This window comes from Lutra lutra, chromosome 6, assembly GCF_902655055.1.
Source record: "Lutra lutra chromosome 6, mLutLut1.2, whole genome shotgun sequence".
In the NCBI taxonomy this organism is placed as follows: Eukaryota; Metazoa; Chordata; class Mammalia; order Carnivora; family Mustelidae; genus Lutra; species Lutra lutra.
In genome coordinates, this window is record NC_062283.1 from 97,689,526 (window position 1) to 97,705,874 (window position 16,349).

General features: G+C 32.9%; 1 protein-coding gene across 7 annotated transcripts in view; it reads left to right on the forward strand.

Annotated features, from left to right (window-relative positions):
* The window catches only part of STXBP5 (syntaxin binding protein 5), a 185,388-nt gene that overhangs the window by 166,315 nt on the left and 2,724 nt on the right, over positions 1-16,349 (forward strand). For 6 of the 7 annotated variants that reach the window (XM_047732215.1, XM_047732217.1, XM_047732219.1 and 3 more), the window contains 3 exons: positions 3,894-4,005; positions 11,575-11,795; positions 13,520-16,135. In XM_047732215.1, coding sequence (XP_047588171.1) covers positions 3,894-4,005; positions 11,575-11,795; positions 13,520-13,561 — 375 coding nt within the window. In that variant the 3' untranslated portion in view covers positions 13,562-16,135. Of the gene's footprint in view, positions 1-3,893; positions 4,006-11,574; positions 11,796-13,519; positions 16,136-16,349 lie in introns of those variants that run through there. The other variant, XR_007127922.1, reaches the window with a different exon arrangement.

The following is a 16,349-nucleotide window of genomic DNA, read 5'->3' on the forward strand; positions in this document are numbered from 1 at the left end:
AGCAAATCAGCGTTTACTTGGTGATGGGGGTTCGAGAAAGAACAAGAGAAGGTTTTCCCATGCAAGCACAAGGAAGCATGAGAGTGATGGCTATGTTCATTATCTTGATGATGGCAGTGATTTCACAGGTAAATGTTAAAATTTTATACTTTAAGTATGTGCAGTTTGTCATATGTCAGTTACCTTAATAAAGCTGTTTTTAAAAATTCATGGCTCCAGGGGCGCCTGGGTGGCTCAGTGGGTTAAGCCGCTGCCTTCGGCTCAGGTCATGATCCCAGGTCCTGGGTTCGAGCCCCGCATCGGGCTTTCTGCTCAGCAGGGAGCCTGCTTCCTCCTCTCTCTCTGCCTGCCTCTCTGCCTACTTGTGATTTCTCTCTGTCAAATAAATAAATAAAATCTTTAAAAAAAAAAAAAAATTCATGGCTCCAGAACTTTTTATTGTCATGGAGAGGCAGTTAGTCCAAACTGTATGTTTATAGATTGAAATAACTAAATTTATTTCTACGGCATTATTCTAACCATATCTTGAGTAAAAACATGAGCAAAATGTACAAGTTATCTTTTCAAACTGACAATTTGTTTTTATTTTTGAATTTAAATAAAAACATAATTTTAAATAAGAGGTGGAACATAGGAATTATTTCAGTTTAAACAATTTGTTACTGTCCTAAGCACCTTAAGACTGTAATTTGTAAACAAACTCCCAAATACTCACTGAACAAAATTTTTGACAGTTGAATTATTTAGCCTCTCTTAAGTGTTACACATTCAATATTGAAATTTATTGCTGTGCTCATCTTGGAAGATATTTATTTAGACTTAGTATTTTTATAACATAGGATTTTCTTAATCAAAATTATTAAAATCTGATTGGTTGATGTATTAAGAGTTTAGTGATAAAGCATGTTCATTGACCCATGAAATCAATCCCAAATTTTACCCCATAAGTTTATTAATACACATGAAAAATGAAACCCAAGAGTTCACCATCAGATTTGTTTTTATATATTCATATTTTAGGGTAGTTTTAAAGTTCTAGATACTATTTCAGACATACAGTTTACTATTATTAGATGTAGAACTATATCATAGAAAATACAAGTCTATTTTAGATTTTGCTAGCATTATTTGTCATTAAAATTAATCCTAAATAGTAAATTTAATCATAGATAAAATCCTTATTTAAATACAAGCAAAAAAAATCTATAGATACTATTTAATGTTGTAATATATGCTTTTTTAAAATCAGTGTTTCTTGGGCGCCTGGGTGGCTCAGTGGGTTAAGCCACTGCCTTCGGCTCAGGTCATGATCTCAGGGTCCTGGGATCGAGTCCCACATCGGGCTCTCTGCTCAGCAAGAAGCCTGCTTCCCCCTCTCTCTCTCTCTCTCTCTGCCTGCCTCTCTGTCTACTTGTGATCTCTCTCTGTCAAATAAATAAATAAAATCTTTAAAATAAAATAAAATCAGTGTTTCTCCCCAAATTTTAATACTGAGACTGCAGACTATAAGAAACCCCTACTTTTAAACTTCCTTTAAAGATAATCTATTCATATTATTGATCTACTGATAAATGATTTCCATATTTCCTAATTTGTTTCATCTTTTGTGTGAAAGGAGTTTTTCTCTTTTAGTATTTGTATCACTGGGTGTCTACTCTTGGCACTTTATATGTTCATTATCTTTAATCCTTGGAACATTCCAGGAGTAGATATTATTATCTCTTCTTTTTAAAGCTGAGGAAACCAGTTCTTTGAGAAACTGATTTGCCTAAAATGCCTCTGTGAATAAAAGGCAGAGATGAGAATCAGACCCAAGTCCGTGTGTTTCCAAAGTTCATTCTCATTCCAGTAATTCCTACAATATATAAATGACTCTTCATTTATAAATGTAATTTTTTATATTCTTTGAATTTGTAAAATTTAAGCTCATTAAATACCAAATAAATTAAGAGCTATAATTCTAAAATAAATGTTTAAATGCATACCTACATACTATCACTTGTTACATGTCATGTTACTCTTTTGATTTAGCATAAAAGACACTCAGATGATAGCTGTTTGCCATTTTTGTTTTATCAGTTTAATAGATATAGTTTAAATTGGAATCTGTTGTAGTACAGTATAAAAATGATCAGGAATTTGCCTAAAATCACCTTTGTTATATAATGTAATATAAATTTGAATTAAATAATAGTTATCAGTATATTCATTAGTAAGTTTTAACAAGTTTGACTTACTGACTTCAGGTGATTTTTTTTTTTATTGTGACAGACGGCAGTTACATTTATTGTGATGAATACTGAGTAATGTATAGAATTTTTGAATCATTATGTTATACACCCAAAATTAATGTAACATTGTGTGTCAACTATACTTCAAGAATGAAAAAGAACAAATAAATAAACTGGACAAAAGTTTTCCAAAACAAAGATGAAAAACCAGAAGCAAACATCAACAGGGCCTTTGGCGACTATGTTTTTTGAACACGTCTCCTTTGCCTGCTAAACTTCCCTGTATTTTCTATCTCACTGATACTATCCTACTTTCTTGTAAACTTTTAGGCTTTTAAAATATATGTAAAAATAATCTCATGCTAAACTGATATTTGACATATCTAAATAACAACGCTTACTTAATCAGTACCATCTTTTCCTTTTAATTAAAGTCTTTTGTAGAAACAATAGTCCCTTTTGTGTGCATCTTTCCTGTATATTTCTGAAATGCAAGGGGAGGGTCCAGACAATCTTCTTCCACTTTCAGGAGATTTTTCATTCTAGTTTTGTTCCACTTTGTAGAATTTCAGAGGAAAAAAATACACAGGCTTCAATTCACTTCATTGTAAATGAAGCTCTTGTTTATATTGTGTTAACAATTATGTCTTCCTATTTATAATCTGGTTGGAGAAACAACATTAATATGAATATTTAAAGTAAAATCTTTGAACATCCTTAATTAATTTTCTTAGCCCAGCCCTAAGGAAGAAACTAAAAAATACATGCTTCATCTTCAACTATAATAATGTAAAACCAGATACAGCAGAACTCCTATACTAAACCAATAATGTACGTGTCTTTTATATCATAGCTACTACTCTTAAGTGGGCAGAAATGCAAACGCAAAGCCACACTATACTTTTACTTTGATTCTAAAGCTTCCCAGAGCTGCCTTATAAATAATGTTGCTACCATTCTTCTCTTAAAGAAACGCCTCTTCTCTTTCTCTGTATAATTTACAAAGTCAGTAACATGCCAGCAACCTTTATTGTCTCCTGAGTTAGTTTTACCATTTCTGTGCTCTAAAGAATGGTAATTTCTGACAATAGAGAGAATCCTTCCTATCTCCCTGCCGGATTTCTGGAGTCCCAGGTGTATGTTGGCATAATTCTCTTCCTAGGCTATGTTTACGAAAAAAGAAGTTGATGTGTCTTTCTAAATTACTAGTTTTCTGGCTCAGCTGAAAGTGATAATTCCAGAACTGTGTATCACCATCATTACACTAAAGTTTTCAACTTACTATTAGCTTTTCTTCTTTCTAATGTAGGAGGACCTAAATTTTAATCCAGTTATAAACTTTTGATGTCAGGAATTATGGGAAAATTTTGTCATACTGATTGGAATTTTCTTAAGATTAAGCAAGAATATAATTTTTGCTTGAAATGTAAGGAAAATAATCTAGCCAAAGTAGCAAGCAGCAAGTTAGTCTTAGTCAATTTAGTCTTAACTGTTTCATTAAGTCAGTAGGTGCTGGATCTAATCATTTGAAATGGGCTCATTGTCTGTGACATCAACAGGTAATGTTATAAGCTTAAATTAGAGTTTACAGTGATGGTTTTGTAAATTATAGTTTAGTTTTCCCTGTAACTTTACCAATTACAATTTGTTTTGATTTTAAAGGAAATGTTGGGTGAACTCTTCACTCCTCTAGAAACACCTGAAGCACCAAACAGGGGATTCTTTAAAGGCTTATTTGGAGGTGGTGCACAATCTCTTGATAGAGAAGAACTGTGTAAGTTGATTTATTTAATTCGGATACTGTATCTGTAAATCTGAAACATTCAAAGCATTTAAATTCTTCTTATATGTATAAATTATGTTCACCTTTTCCCTCTTTATCCATGTTTTTAGCAAAAATATATAAAAGGTTTTTTGTGTCATTCTAACCCAAATCGGGGAAATATTTTACTCAAGGAACCAAGAGGAGAATAGCTTCAGGTGGTTAAAAAGGAGTATTCACAACTTTAAATGAATAAGCTTACAAAGTATTTTATTTTCATTAAATGTGATCCTTGTTATTTCAATTCTATAATTTACTTTAATTGATGACCTTAACTTTGAAAAAGTTAACCTAAACATTCATTTTACAATACCTCCAAAACTATTATCATTGCACTAGAAGGTTATTTAAGATAGCAAAGTCTTGTTCATTTACTGCCTTCCGCATAATTGGCACAGAGTAGAAATTGGTCCTTGAATAAACTAATAATAAGTCAATGATTGTTTGATACTTCTTTCAAATAGGAGCTGTTATGTCCTTAATTTTTTCTTTTTATTCTCTGTTTTGCTAAAATACTATAGAATTTTCCTTTTGTGTTTGATTTACTAATTAGAAAAACTGTAAGATTAAATATCAGTAAGTAGTAGTGCAGTGCAATTTAATTTTCAAAATTTACCCAGATTATTGATCAATCATCTTGGTACTAAGAATCAGTTTTAATTCATTTTTAAAAATGAAGACTGTTGTTTAAGTTATGGGGGACTGATAATTTGGAATAACATTCTCACCATAGATAATTGATAAAGTTACACAAAATTTAATTTTTTAAAAACATCAGAGAGCTAACAGTATAGTAAAGACATGGGGAAGGATGAGAACCCAGAGTGCTGAGTCTGGCAGACTGAGGCCACTTTGACCCTGGAATACTTTGCTAATCTGAAGTGGGAGGCTGAGATACTTAACTGTGTTTATACTAGCAAGGTGGGCTCCTACAAGGAGCAAGCCTAGGGATCTTGTTAAACAACTTCTCCTCTTTGCAAGGACCCCAGAGGCCACAGCTTACGAGTAAAGGTGAACTGGAAATCAATCAGCCCTCACACACACAGACTGAGCTCAGCTTTAAATTACCTGAATGTCCCAGAAAACTTTCAACCTTAGTTAAGTATTTTTACAGACTGTTCAAGTCCCTAGCACCTGGCAGAAGCAATTGAAAATGTGCTCTAAAGGAAGATAACATATTCCAAGTCCTCAAATTATTTGTAGAAATAATTTTTCAACTATGTCATCAAAGTTAACCATGAACACTAGTAATCAACACCATGAACAATGAAACAAAAAAGGCAGAAGCAAATCACAGGTACTTCAAATATTAGAATTATCAGACATAAACTGTAAAATAGTTATGCATATTGTACATTCACATTCACCATGTCGGAACATTTTGTCAGATAACTGAAAACTCTAAAAATCAATACCAACAAATATGTAAAAAACCAAAATGAAGCTCTGGAACTGAGAGATTAAAAAAAAAATTAAAATCTGAGTGGATAAATTTAACCACAAATGAGACACAACTGAAGAGAAAATTATATAGCTTGAACATAGTCTAACATTTAGAATGTAGTACAGAGAAAAAAGATGTAAAATACAAAGAAGATAAAAGAAATAGAAGTTGCAGTGAGAAGATCTAACATACGTTAGAATTCTCAAGAAAGAAATAGGAAAGCGTGTAAAGAAGCATCAATATGTAAACATACATGACTGGAAATTTTTCAGAATTGATAGAAGATACTAATTCACATATTGAGGGAAACCTAATGAATTTCAAGAGTATATATATATTTTTTAATTCACAGCTAGAGGGGTGCCTGGGTGGCTTAGTCAGTTAAGTGTCTGACTTTTGGTTTTGGCTCAGGTCATGATACCCTAGTCATGGAATTGACCCCTGCTTTGGGCTCAATGGAATCTGCTTGGGATTCTCTTTCTCTCTCTCTGACCCCTCAACTCTCTCTCTCTCTCTCTTTTTCTCTCTCTCAAATAAATAAATAAACCTTAAAAATTCAAAGCTAGATATGTTATATGAAAATAGAGTATATCAAAGATGAGAAGAAAATCTTCAAGGTGACTAGAGGAAAATGAGGTATTTTTTAACAAGCAATAGACTGACTTCTCAACAGTCAAAGATAGAAAATATACTTCAGGAATGAGACTTTTAAACAACTTGCCACCACACTAAAGGGAACTCTAAAAGCTGTACTTCACATAGAGGGAAAATAATCCTCCATGGAATGTCAGAGCTGTAAGAAACAATGTTCTAGAAAGAAAGTAGCAGGTGCATGCATAAATATAATCTTTATGGACTGTAAAGCAAAATCTTGTAGTATGTGTATACACATATAAATAGACTGTGACCCAAAACACATAAAATCAAGGAAGTCACAGAGGGTAATGAAATTAAAGTAAACTGAGATCATACATTTTTTGAGAGTCTTTTTAAAAATATCTAGCAGCATTAATAAGGATGCATATGAAAATTTCTAAGGTGACCTCTACAACCTAGTACATAACTTCCAGGTGAATAGCAGGAACATCACAGTCCTTCCAAAATAAGGCAAGAAAGGTGGAGAGAAAGAACACAAAACAGGTGAGATAAATAGAAAGCACATAAAGGACTGTAGACTTAAATATAAATAACCATAGTAATTATGTCCCATTTAAAAGGCAAAGGTTATCCAACTGACCTTAAGAAGAAAGAAATATACATTGTTTACAGCAGACATATTTAATACAAGTATTAAAATTTTAAAAGAAAAACATGAGCACAAATGAGGACTCAGCTGGTTTAGCTGTATTAATATCAAAATGTAAATATTAAGGCTTTATTGAATACACCTTATATTTTCACTTCAAAATACATAAAGAAACAATGACATGACTACTAGAAGAGACCATTTCCCAATCACTTCAGGGAACTGCTAATATGCCCCTTGATTGAGATATAAAAACGGACAACAATAAGTCTTCTAGTAAAAAATATAGAAGACATGAACAACACAATTAATGAACTTAAACCTAATGAAACATACACAGGATGTTCATAAAATATATTTGAGAGGGACGCCTGGGTGGCTCAGTGGGTCAAAGCCTCTGCCTTCGGCTCAGGTCATGATCTCAGGGTCCTGGGATTGAGCCCTGAGTCAGGCTCTCTGCTTAGCAGGGAGCCTGCTTCCTACTCTCTTTCTTTCTGCCTGCCTCTCTGCTTACTTGTGATCTCTGTCAAATAAATAAAATCTTTAAATATATATATATATATATTTGTAGGGAAATTATAGATGTATATTGAATTATTTTGGAGTAAAATGTCATGTCTGTAATGAATTTTGAATATTTAAAGATTTTACCTGAAGACACTCACATAGCAAAAAATGTTATCTTATTACCAAAATTAATAAGTGTATGGATGTTTATGATATAGTTCTTTTACTTTCCTGTATATTTGAAACTTGGCATTTTAAAAAGTTGGGGTTTAAGTTAACCATATATTAAGTGATTTTTAAAAAAAATTTCAAAGGATTAAAATCAATTAAGCATTTGTGATCTAATCACAATGCAGTTATGCTTATAATTAATAACAAAGCTAATTTTAAATCCCCATATTAAAAAATTAAGAAATAAACTTTTTTAAATAACCCATGTGTCAACTGATAACCATTGGTATGCATCTAAAGTAGTAGTGACATTTATAGCCTTAAATATATATATAATATTACTCGAAAAGAAAACATGAAAATGACTGACCTGAATATCTGTCTCTAAAAGGTAGAAAACACTGCAAAATAAACCAAAGAAAATAGAAGGTAATAAGATAGTAATGACTTAGTAAACAAATAAAAAATTGAGAAAAAAATCAACAGAACCAAAAGTTGATTCTTTAAAAACTTAATAAAATTGATAAATCTCTGGTGAAACTGAGCAAAAAAAAAAAAAAAAAAAAAAAAGAAAGAAAGAAAGAAAGAAAGAAAAAGGAAGGCATAAGTAAACACTACAAGGAATGAAGAAAGATAAGAGAATGTAACTGCCCTACTTAAAATATCAAAGCCAGCAACTTGTTGAATCTATTTTTCTGAAGCCATTTCTCTCTCTCCCCATAGCTGGAAAGAGCTCTTTGCTTGTGATTACAAGGGGTTTACCTGGATGGTCTATCTCTAGCTCCTTAACTTAATCACATCTGCAGCATTTCATTTCCTGTGTGAGGTAACATAATCACAGGCTCCAGGAATTAGAGTAAGGTCATCTTTTAGAGGAGTGGGGGACATTATTCTGTCTACCACAATCACATCAAAACAAATAAAAGAAGTCAGATACTTAGAAATAAATCACAGATGTTTAGGACTCTGTGGGGAAAACAGATAATTATATAACTTTGTTGACAGAAGTTAAAGACCCAAGTAAAAGAAATATACCATGTTCATGGAGTAGAAGATTCAGTAAAAGGCAACAATTCTCCCAAAACTGATTTCTGCATTCATAGATATATACTAAATGAAGATCTTCTCAAAATCACCTTCCCCCCAAAATTTTAAACTGATGGTAACCTTCAGATGGAAATTCAAAAGGTCTTACCTCTTTTATTTAGCCTCATATTAGAAGTTTTAACTAAGACAATTAGGCAAGAAAAGGAACTGAAGGGCATCCAGATTGGAATGGAAGAAGAAAAATCTGTATTTGCAGATCTGTATTTGCAAGACATAATCTTGCAAATAGAGAATCCTAAGGAAGCCACACCAAAAAAAAAATAAATAAATAAAAATAAATAAACAAGTTCAGCAAGATTGCAGGATACAAAATCAATATAAATAATCAATTTTATTTCTTCTGTGTACTAGCAATGAACAAATCAAATATTAAATTAAGAAAACAGTTCCATTTATAATAGCATCAAAAAGATAAAATACTTGGGAATAATTTAACAAAAGAAGTGTAAAATGCACTAAAAACTTCAAAACATCATTTAAAGATATTAAGTCATAGAGAAATGGATTGATATTCTGTGTTCATGGGTTGGAAGATTAAATAGTGGGAAGATGGCCATGGTTCTCAAGTTGATCTATGCATTCAACACAATCCCTGTCAAAATACCAGCTCTTTTTTTTTTTTTTTTGAAGAAAGAATGCTCCTAACATTTTTGTGGAAATGGAAAGGATCCAAAATAGCCACACATACACAAAAAATTTTTAAAGAAGATAAATGACAGAACTCAACATTTTTCAATTTCTGAAGTTACTGCAAAACTATAATTATCAAGATAGTGCAGTACTGGCATAAGGAGAGGTGCACAGACCAATGGAATAGAACTGAGAATCCGGAAATAAGTCCATACATGTATGGTCAATTGATTTTCTACAAGGATGCCAAGAAAATTCAAAGGTAAAAGGATGGTCTTTTCAACAGATGGTGTTGGGACAGCTGGATATCCACATGCAAAAGAATGAAGTTGATTCCTGCCCTCCCACCATTCACAAAAATTAACTCAAAATGGATCAAACACATTAATGTAAGAGCTAAAACTGTAAAAGCCATAGAAGAAAACATAGATATAAATCTCTGTGACCCAAAATTAGGCAGTGATTTTTTAGGTATGACACTGAAGTCAGAAGCAACCAAAGGAAAAACATTGATAAATTGAATTTCATTAAAATTAAAAATCAACACTCTCAAGAAAGTGACAAGACAAACCACAGATTGTGCTAAAATATTATAAATCTTATATCTGATATGTCTGAAATCTAGTAAAAGTCCAATATTCAAAATGCATGAAGAATTCTTACAACTTAACAATAAAAAGACAAATAGCCCAGTTTTTGTTTTTTTTTTTTTAAATAGCCCAGTTTTTAAATGGCAAAGGTTTGAATAGACAGTATTCCAGACAAAATATACAAATGGCCAATAAACATATAAAAGGATGTACAACATCATTTCTCATTAGGGAAGCACAAATCAAATATCACTTCACACTAGAATGGCTATAATCAAAAAGATGTTAGCAAGAATGTAGAGAAATCAGAACTCCTACATTGCTGGTGGAAATGTAAAAATGACAGACCCTCTTTGGAAAACTGGCAGTTCCTCAAAAAAATAAACATAAAATTATCATGGGACTCAACAATTCCACTCCCAGGTATATACCCAAGAGAACTGAGAACATATATTCACACAAAAACTTGTACAAATATTCATAGCAGCATTATTCATAACAGCCAGAAAGTAGAAACAACTCAAATGTCCATCAGCTGATGAACTGATAAACAGAATGTCTTCTCTCCATACAATGGACTATTATTCAGTGATCAGGAAGAATGAAGTGCTGATGCATGCTACAACATGGTTGAACCTTGGCAACATTAAGTGAAAGAAGCCAGATGCAAAGACCACATATTGTATGAATCCATTTATATGAAATGTTCAGAATAGAACTTATAAAAACAGAGTAGATTATTGATTGACAAGGACTGAGAAGGGGGGGATGGGAAGTGATGCTAATAATTAGCATAGGGTTTCTGTTCTTGTTTTTGTTTTTGAAGAAAATGCTCAGGAATTAGTGATGATGGTTGCACAATTTTCTGAATAAATTAAAAGTTGCTGAAGTGTTCAGGGACAAATTTATGGTATGCGAATTATGTTTCTAAAGAAAAATGTATTTTGAGGGAAGAGGAAAAATCTGACCTCATTCTTTTTTTTTTTTTTTTTTTTTTAAGATTTTTATTTATTTGTCAGAGAGAGAGAGAGAGAGACAGCGCGGGCTAGCACAGGCAGACAGAGCAGCAGGCAGAGGCAGAGGGAGAAGCAGGCTCCCCGCCAAGCTAGGAGGCCGATGTGGGACTCAGTCCCAGGACACTGGGATCATGACCTGAGCCAAAGGCAGCTGCTTAACCAACTGAGCCACCCAGGCGTCCCTGACCTCATTCTTTAACAGAATTTAAGACTTGTAGTAATTTAGGTATTAGGTAATCAAGGTCTGGATTATGTAGGGAAAGGAAGGAGTGAATTTCTGAGATCTTTTGAAGGAAAAATTTGTTCTATTTGTAAATGACAAGATAAATGGAAAGAAGGGGATGTAGCATATGGATACTGAAATAGAATAATGAATAAATTCTTCATTTTTCTTCTAAGCTTAAGCTTAGTATTTAAAGTATGAGAAAGCATGGAATAAATAAACTAAATCAAATCTGTACATTTATCTTTAATTTTTTCTAGACCTAATAGTAATTTCTTACAATTATGTAAACTGTTGTCATTTTGCCCATTATTCATTGTGACAAATTATTACTAGTCCCTTTTTTACACAAATTTTATTACATAAACTAATATAGAGTAGAAAATTAGTATACATTCTGGTTTTGCATGTTTAAAAAAACTATCTAAAAGTTATTAAAATCCTATAAAAACATTATGAAGTGAAATATATAAATACTTCAATTACATTGTTACTGCACCTAAAAATTGTGTTTTAATGTTATATAGTAGGATTTTTATATTAAAATTTTCATTTGAATTTCTCTTTCACTTATCAAATCCGTTCAGTTGGAGAATCATCCTCAGGAAAGGCCTCAAGGAGTCTTGCACAGCATATCCCTGGCCCTGGCGGCATTGAAGGCGTGAAAGGAGCAGCATCTGGAGTCGTCGGTGAATTAGCACGAGCCAGGTTGGCACTAGATGAAAGAGGGCAGAAACTTGGTGACCTGGAAGAAAGAACTGCAGCTATGTTGTCCAGTGCAGATTCGTTTTCTAAACATGCACATGAGGTATGTCTATCAAACAAATATTTAAGCAAAATAACCTTGGTAAAGCAAGTATGAAAATTGTTGTTGTTGTTTTTTAATAGCTATTATATTTCTACACAAGGACTTTCATTTATCCTCTGTACAATTGCAAATTCCTGATTTTTGCCACCAGAGGGAGCTATGACAAGACTATGTTTCAGTAGCCTTTGGTCTCTTACTGAAGTTTATGAATTATGAAGGAAGCTGCTCACCTTCAGGCTTTTTGTAAACAAAGTCAGTGATTTTGCAGCTGTTTTTAGGGAATGCAGAGGCCTCCGATTTTACTACTAACTTCTAAAAAAGGAAATAGTTTGCCTCTCTTCATTGTTTAGGTTGATCTATATAACTAAAATTGATGAACGTTTTTATTTAAATAAACAATACTAAATCTATCTGTAGACTAGTTCACACAGAGGGTGAATGAGATGCATTTTTGCAACAAATTTATTCTGATGACTTTGGAAAACATGGGACCTTAGAAACGAATGCTATAAAAAGGGATCCCTAGCTGGCCTTACAAGTGTACTTTATTCGCCAGCGTAGTAACACCTTAGAAAATGACCTTAAAGGCCGTTAGGTAGAATATAGATCTTCATTTTGACACAGAGTTCTGCCACTCTGTGATGCCTTACACTGGGTTACTTCACACACTTAGTTCCTAGCCTAGTCCTTGAGGACATTTTTAGTTTGTTATCTGAAGGAACCATATTAAGGTTATTTTTACATTTGAGTACCCAATCTATCAATAATAGTTCTCTAAATTTTTCACTCAAAAGTCATCATTTCCTTGCTTAAGAATGCTGACACTGGAATGCATGAAAGAGGTCATTGACCTGAGAGAGATTTGTCCAAGGCTTCAAAGAGATTTGGAGATCCCTCGTGAGTCCTTGTACTAAGCTAACACACACCTCAGATACAGGCTAGTGGCCTTGGTCAAGAATTTTGTTGGCATAACCCTGCATCTGACTCTGATCTCTAATGCATTTAACATTTCAGCCAATTTCAGAATATACACACTCTAAGTATTTAGCAAAGATCTCAGACTCAGACTGATAGCTTTTCCCTTCTACCAAAAGATATTTGTGAGCCATATTTGAGAGTCTGTAAAGATAATATATTGAGGTGGTTAAATCCATGGATTCTTAAATCAGACAGTGGGCTCAAATCCCAGTTTCACCATTGTGTTACCTTTGGTATCCCGTATAAGCCTTATTCTCTTTATTTATAAGATGAGGAGAATAATAATCTCTAACCATAGAGCTGTGAGGACCAAATGAATTCATGTAAGGAAGGTGCTATACAGTGTCTATCTCAGAGTAAGTGCTCAGTAAGTTTTGGTTGGCAGCAAGAGTACTGATGTCAATCTTTCATTCACCGGGCTTTCAGAGAACTAAATCAGAGAACTGAAAGTTACCTTATTTGTAACGCATTAGCTTAGGTCACCAAAGAATATACTGAGGTGACGTTTAATTATGTCACATTTCTAAAAATTAAGAGGACCTTCTAGGCTGTAGTTCTCAAATAGTTATGGTCTTTTCTCTAAGTGGAACAGTTATTGCTTTCAGTGTAAATTGATATGAAGTAAGCAATATAGTCACACTATAGAATGTTTCAGGATGATAGAATGTTTTGGAAAACATAGAAATCATTCATAACATAAATGTTTTGCCATTTCTAAAACACTTTCTGTGTTTTCTCTCCTTTAGATGATGTTGAAATACAAAGATAAGAAGTGGTACCAGTTCTGACAACCAGAAATCCAACTAAGTCCAACTTCAGCCAGAAGGAAAAAGAATTTTCCTTTTTTATTTTATTGATTTCGCTTTAGGAAAGTTAACATTAAAGGGATGTTCGTCACTGGATACCGTTCTTTCCTAGCACAATCATGCACTGTTTTACCTCAGTCATGTGGCTTTACCTGAGGAGTGTCCACACACACTCAAAGTGGAGTAGGTGGTATGTGCCAGCTATGAGTTGACAGTTTGGGAACTAAGCAGGTCACACGTTACAAATGAAGAAACAAAGGGGAATGTGGAGGAGACCTGGCAGGGACTATTCCTGGATCATTCCTGTATTAAACTTTCATATGCCAAAAGATTTTGTGCTGTTGTATCTGCCATCAGTGTTTGACTTCTTTCAGGGAGAGACAGTAAGTCAGAAGTCCTGAAGCTGAAGTAGTTATGTTTGTGTCATTGACTGAATTATAAACAGCTGTCTTGGACTTTCCCTCCCTTAAACTGAATGGTCATCAGTATCATTAGTGAAAAAGAAACAAACTGTTTGTTACCATATCTTTAGACAGATAAGCTGAATGGTGGGCTTTAAATAATAAAAACATACACATAGTTGACTTGTGTATGGGCTACTCTTGGATTCTTGTTATTGTATACTTGTGTTTAGTCCATATTTTGTCAAAAGCAAAACAAGGTGATACATCACTTTTCATTGAAAAGAAAAGTGTAGAGCATGACTGAACTGCTCATCATTCTGGGAGTTTCCATGTAGTGGCTATACAGTGTGGAAAGTGAGAAAAACCTCCATTGTGGTGAGGAGAATACTTCAATGTCCCTTGTCCTCGTTCTCATTAATTCAGCTAAAGGTGGATTTGACCAAAATAGTTACTGGTTAAATTTGTAGAAATGTTGAAATTGGCTAAGTTTTTAATTTTGCTTGAATTTTTATAAAATGTTTAACCAAATGTACCTTTGCATTATTTAATTAAAATTGCTAAAAAAAAATGTTTCATTATTTCAGTAAAATGCTCAGCTCCCTTTTTAAAATACCCTTTATTTGCTAACAGTTCCAGTACACTCAGGTGATGAGCCAATTAAATCTTAGTGCACATGCTGTCGCATGGAAAATTAACAAGCATCTGTTGTCAATAATTATCTATATAAGAGTCTAGTCTGATGACCTACAAAATATTTTCTGTAGAAATATACTATAAATCTGTACATGTCCTTTCGAGGTTTTAAAAAGCCAAAGGGAAAGGAAAATATGTGCATTTTTGGTAACTAAATTATTTCTGTATTGGAGTATAATGCAAGTGAGACTGTCAGTGAAAAATAAATGATCCGTTCCTAGGACAGCATTGCAGACAGGGAAGAGATGACTTGGTAGACCTGGAAGTAAGTGATATATAACACAGGCTCATCTGAGATGATTATTGGTAGTTCTTAAAGCAACAAAGGAAGAGCAAAATGGAAGCATTATACTTACTCTTAATGAAATTTAAATATTCTCTTCTATAAAAAATCGTTTAAAACATTTTCTTTTTTCATTAAGAGATAAACAGAGCACAAATTGATAGCAAACTTGATGGTTGCTTTTTCTATTCCATATGATCATTTAAGGTATGTGTAGAACATCTTAATTTCACACAGTCTGTTATGCATCTTTTCCTCTTTATTATTTTCATTAATAAAGCTTTTATGTTTACATTTTATAATGTGCACTATGGGATACAAACGTTTACATTAAAATTTACTTTGAATATCATTAGGAAGGGACTAAATATACATGATAAGAGACAATTGATCGAGCCAAAATAAATATTTTAAAAGTAATCATTTGTAGAAAATACCTATGGATAACATGTTTCTGTTTAGTTAATGTCAGCGATATGGTGAAAAGTCAGAAGTTTACAGATGGCGTATTTTGTATCCTTTGTTATCTAACAAATCCGTTGTTCCATGATCTGTCACAGGAAGTATTAGGCCCTTTTTTAAGGTAGAGTTTTGAGAATGTCATCAATAAAATTAATAGTTATGGATTTGAAGTTGAGAAGCATTAAGTAAAATAATATACTGGTGGATTCCTCATTAGGTAGAAGGGCATATTAGCTCCAGTTATTTAATTTGCTCTGTTATTTTGTGTGAATTGTACATCAGCTTTATTTCTATGGTCATTTTTCCTGTTGTATATAAAATGAACTAATCTTGTAATTATTTTCAAATAGAGAAGTAGATACATTTATCTGAGATGGATTTTATAAGAAAATGTTAAATCAATATTTTGAGTTATTTTATTTTGTTTTTAAATTAATCTACAGATTATACACAGCAAACCTAGAAACTCACTTAGATCTAGAAAGCTTGAAGTATTTTTGAGAATAGGAAATAGCTTCTCCGAGTTATACTTGATTCAGTCTGTAGATAAGAGACAGTCTGCAGTAATAACTAACCCAGGGAATTTATTGTAATTTGAGAGATAACATCTCTTATTTTTTTCTTTTTAAGTGCAAAAAGTAAGTCACCAGCAAGCCAGGATTTCAGGAAAACAAACCAAAAAAAAAAAAAAAAAGTCAAAAACAGAAAATATTAGAAAGGTGAAAGATTTGTGTGTGCTTCCTGCATATCCTCATTTGAGGACATTATTCTTTGTTGCATTTGTCCTTGGCTCTAAAATCATTAAAGTATTCATTAATTAGCCGCTTGTCAATAGGAAGTTGTTTCCCTGTATGTACCACATATCCAGTTCACTCTTCAAACTTAAATTCATATGTGTTTGCTTAGTAGGTTATTTGAAATCTTAGTA